Source organism: Montipora capricornis, chromosome 2 (genome assembly GCF_036669925.1).
Source record: "Montipora capricornis isolate CH-2021 chromosome 2, ASM3666992v2, whole genome shotgun sequence".
NCBI classification, from domain to species: domain Eukaryota; kingdom Metazoa; phylum Cnidaria; class Anthozoa; order Scleractinia; family Acroporidae; genus Montipora; species Montipora capricornis.
Window position 1 is genome coordinate 58,552,480 of NC_090884.1, and position 3,845 is coordinate 58,556,324.

At 41.2% G+C, this 3,845-nt stretch overlaps 1 protein-coding gene across 3 annotated transcripts in view; it reads right to left on the minus strand.

Moving 5' to 3' along the window:
- Nucleotides 1–837: 837 nt before the first annotated feature.
- LOC138038150 (steroid 17-alpha-hydroxylase/17,20 lyase-like) overlaps nucleotides 838–3,845 on the minus strand; it is a 10,396-nt gene continuing 7,388 nt past the window's right edge. For all 3 annotated transcript variants that reach the window (XM_068883974.1, XM_068883975.1, XM_068883976.1), the window contains exon 2: nucleotides 838–3,845. This exon is cut by the window's right edge and continues 6 nt beyond it. In XM_068883974.1, coding sequence (XP_068740075.1) covers nucleotides 2,328–3,827 — 1,500 coding nt within the window. In that variant the 5' untranslated portion in view covers nucleotides 3,828–3,845 and the 3' untranslated portion in view covers nucleotides 838–2,327.

A 3,845-nucleotide genomic window follows, 5' to 3' on the forward strand; every position in this document is an offset into this window, starting at 1 on the left:
CTAAATCTTTTTCACAATATGAGCTTAACAATTCTGTTACCATGGCATCATACGTGGTTCCGGACCACCCCCATATTAAAAACTTTTCTGGCCACCTTTGGCATTCCATTTTGATATTTGCTAACAGCACTTCATACGCATGATCCAGCAAGCATATAAATATGTTAGCTCGAGTTTGTGGCCTTGTTTAACATTTTCAAGCTGAAAATCGTTAACATATTGAAATCAAGTGGGTGGGGACTGGAAAAGAGTGAGTTGCCATGGGAACAGAATTTTTTATAGTCATAGGTGTGTTTCCTGTAGAACTATTAGACTACCACGTTTCAAAGGTCTGCGCTGCAAATTGGCCAAGGTAGCCCTATTTATATACTCAATATAATATTGGGTTGAGTGTATGACATCATCAGTCATTTCATTTGCATATTTTGCCATTTTTCAAACTTAAATATCTCCGGAGCTAATGGCGTTTTTGTTCTTTCATGGAATTCTATGTGATACACTCATAAAATCAAGGGGTAAAAATTTGATCATAGCACCACTTTAACTATACACTTCATTTTATTTGAGGAACGGCCTTCTTTCAGACTGGTGGCTCCAAATCGGGATTGGGAGAATCTGGAGGCCAGATTAAATTGAATGTCTGCAACACACGGCCGACAAAGAGAAATATCTCAATTTTGGCCAACATCTAACCAACACATCCCCTTGGGCCTGCACCAAAGGGAAGAAAACTGAAGGTGGCCGGACAAATGTGCGGCGCATGATCTCACTTAACGTGGCCTCCAAATAAGGCAAACTGCTCCTGTCTTGAAACCGTATTTTGTAGTCTCGCCCAATTACATCATCAAGATGCTGGTGTATTTTTACTTGGACTTCTGGGAATGCTGCTAAGTACAGAAACGACCAGGTCAAAAACGACGAAGCGGTATCCATACTAGCGCCTAAGAGATAAATAATGGCGTTTTTCAAACAAAGATCACTCAACATTTCCTTGGTATTCGAATCCTCCTTGTTAACATTATGGAGAGCCTTTATACGTGCATCCGTAATGTCCCGAAATACCATGAAATGAAATACTCTCACATTTCCTTATTCTAGTTTTGTTACCAGAAGAGTTTTCTACACAAACCTTTTTACTCGATTTACTTACCATTAACAGCCCCCACAGGCTTTTTGGCCCAGAGGCCAAAGCCCGAGAAGACAACCTAGAAGCCCCCGCGTAAAAAGGGAAAATTTAATATGTAAATAGTAGATGTTGTAAAGGGAAAAGCAGGTGGTATCGGTATTGTTCACCGGATTCCAATTTAGGACAGATCCCGACAAGTCGAAAATAAAAGGACAGGAGAATAACAAAAATTGATAAGCTGACAATAAAAACCAGGAAACGGAACAAAACATGCCTCAGGTAAGATGCAGAATACCTGGTCACTTATTTGCATATGAATGACGTGTATTGTTACATGCCTCGTTCTTCAGATGATGCCGTTACAAGAACAATAGTGCCTCGGTATATTCTGCAGTTACTCAGCATGACTCTGAACACACTTAACAAAATGTAGATAATCTCATCCTGAAAAAAACATGCTTGACCGGGCTTGAGCGCTTCATATCATTATACATTGTATAAAAAAAGCATTTAGGGCGCGTTCGATTGACCCTATTCCGGAATAAGAATACGTGGAATGATGATTAAAACGGTATGTTTAGCGCGTTTCAAGGCAGCAAGGATAATAAAAATATGTTTAAAATAACATTTTAGCAGATAATAAAAATATGTTTAAAATAACATTTTAGCAGATACTCGACAATTTTAATGTGAGTCTCCGTAAAGACGAAGGATTTGTAACTAATATTCCACGTATTCCTATTCCGGAATACGGTCAATCGAACACACCCTTAGGGCGCGTTCGATTGAACGTATTCCGGAATAAGAATACGTAGAGTGATTATAAAAACTGTATGTTTAGTGCGTTTCGAATCAGCAAGGATAACAAAAATATGTTTAAAATAGCATTTTAGCAGCTATCTGACAATTTTAATGTGAATCTCCGTAAAAACGAAGGATTTCTAACTTATATTTCATGTATTCCTATTCCGGAATACGGTCAATCGAACGCACCCTTAGAGTCGGGGTGGGAGAGGCCTAATTGGATCTCAGTTATTCATTACTCTTTCCACTTTTTCCGAGTTATTCATTATTGAAATTTTGTTCGATAGTCATTTTTCCATATTCGGTCGAACGTTAGTATTCCTTATTCATAGCCAATCTTCATACGATTAAAAGCTCACACAATTGAGAAAAAACCAATGCCCAGCGTCTGTATCAGTCAGTCCCTTTTTGAAACATACACTTTAAATGGCTTCGGTTCCAAAATCCCGCGCACGACGTCTTCGACTGTCGCCTCCAAATCTGGGCTTGAGGAGCCTGGCGGAAATTTCAAACTAAATTGCTGTAACACATTCCCAAGAAAAAGAAACATCTCAATTTTGGCCAAAATCTGACCCACACAACCCCGTGGGCCTGCGCCAAAGGGAAGAAAACTTAAGGTAGCGGGACAAATGAAACTTCCATCTTCAGGATCCAGGAAACGCGTTGGGTCAAAAGTGTCTGGGTCTTTCCAATGCTTTGGATCATGATGAATAGCTCTGAAATCGAATATAACTTGAGAATTTTCTGGTATCTCAAAACTTCCAAGTGTAGTGTCGCTTCGAACTCGATGGGGAATACCAGCGTATGCAAAGGAAACGTGGCGCAAGATCTCGGCGGTGAAGGCTTCCAAATAAGGTAAGCTGCTCCTATCTTGATACTGTATTTGGCAGTCGCGCCCAATGACATCATCAAGCTCCTGCTGCAATTTCGCTTGGACTTCTGGGAACGCTGCTAAGTAGAGAAAAGACCAGGTCAAAAACGTCGCGGTGGTATCCATACCAGCGCCTAAGAGATCAATAATGGAGTTTTTCAAACACTGATCACTCAGCATTCCCTTGGTATTCGAATCCTCCTTGTTAACATCATGAAGAGCCTTTATATGTGCATCCGTAATGTCCCGAATGATACCATCCTGATACGTTTGCTTCCTCTCCTGAAATGTAGACGAAAATAACTTTTCTCTGAGAAAGACGTTTTGCCGGATGCGTGTGTGAATTTCTCCAGGAAGAAACTTTATGAAAGGAAAGGTCTCTATCAGGTCTGCGGATCCCACCAGATGCAAGGTTCCTTCGACCATTTCTATAAATTCCTCTGCGAGCTTGTCTCCTTTAGCGTATCGACTACTGAATAAACAAGACGAAATGACATTCAGAATGCTTATCCTGAGAAGACTGCTTGGGTCCAATGGAACACCTTGATCCTGGCTCAGCTGAAAACACAACTCGTCGACCTCTCGATAAACTTTTTTCTCCAGGATTTCAATCCCGCTGCCAAACATTCGGAGCGCTGAGTGAGCTACCTTTCGCAAAAGCTTCCATCTCGCTCCGAAATCTCCGAATACTAAAGATTCTTGGCCTTGATTCAAGGAAGATACAACATACGAAAGCGATCTTCCGGCAAAAGTGTTACCCTTGCGAACCAAAGCGTCCCATGCCAGGTCAATATCGGTAACAACGAAAACCTTTTTACCCAGGACCGTCAACATGTAGATACTACCGTACTGCTTGGCCAAAGCCCTCATGGTCATATGGTTAAACTTTTTCATGTCCAATAAGTTTCCAATCAAAGGAAGGCCGCGCGGCCCTGGGGGAAAATCCCTTGATCGTTTTCGGTGGTGCACAGCAAGAAAGTACAGCAAACCACCCATGAGGATAAAAAGAAATGCTTCCAAAAACATGACGCCTGGTGTGATTTG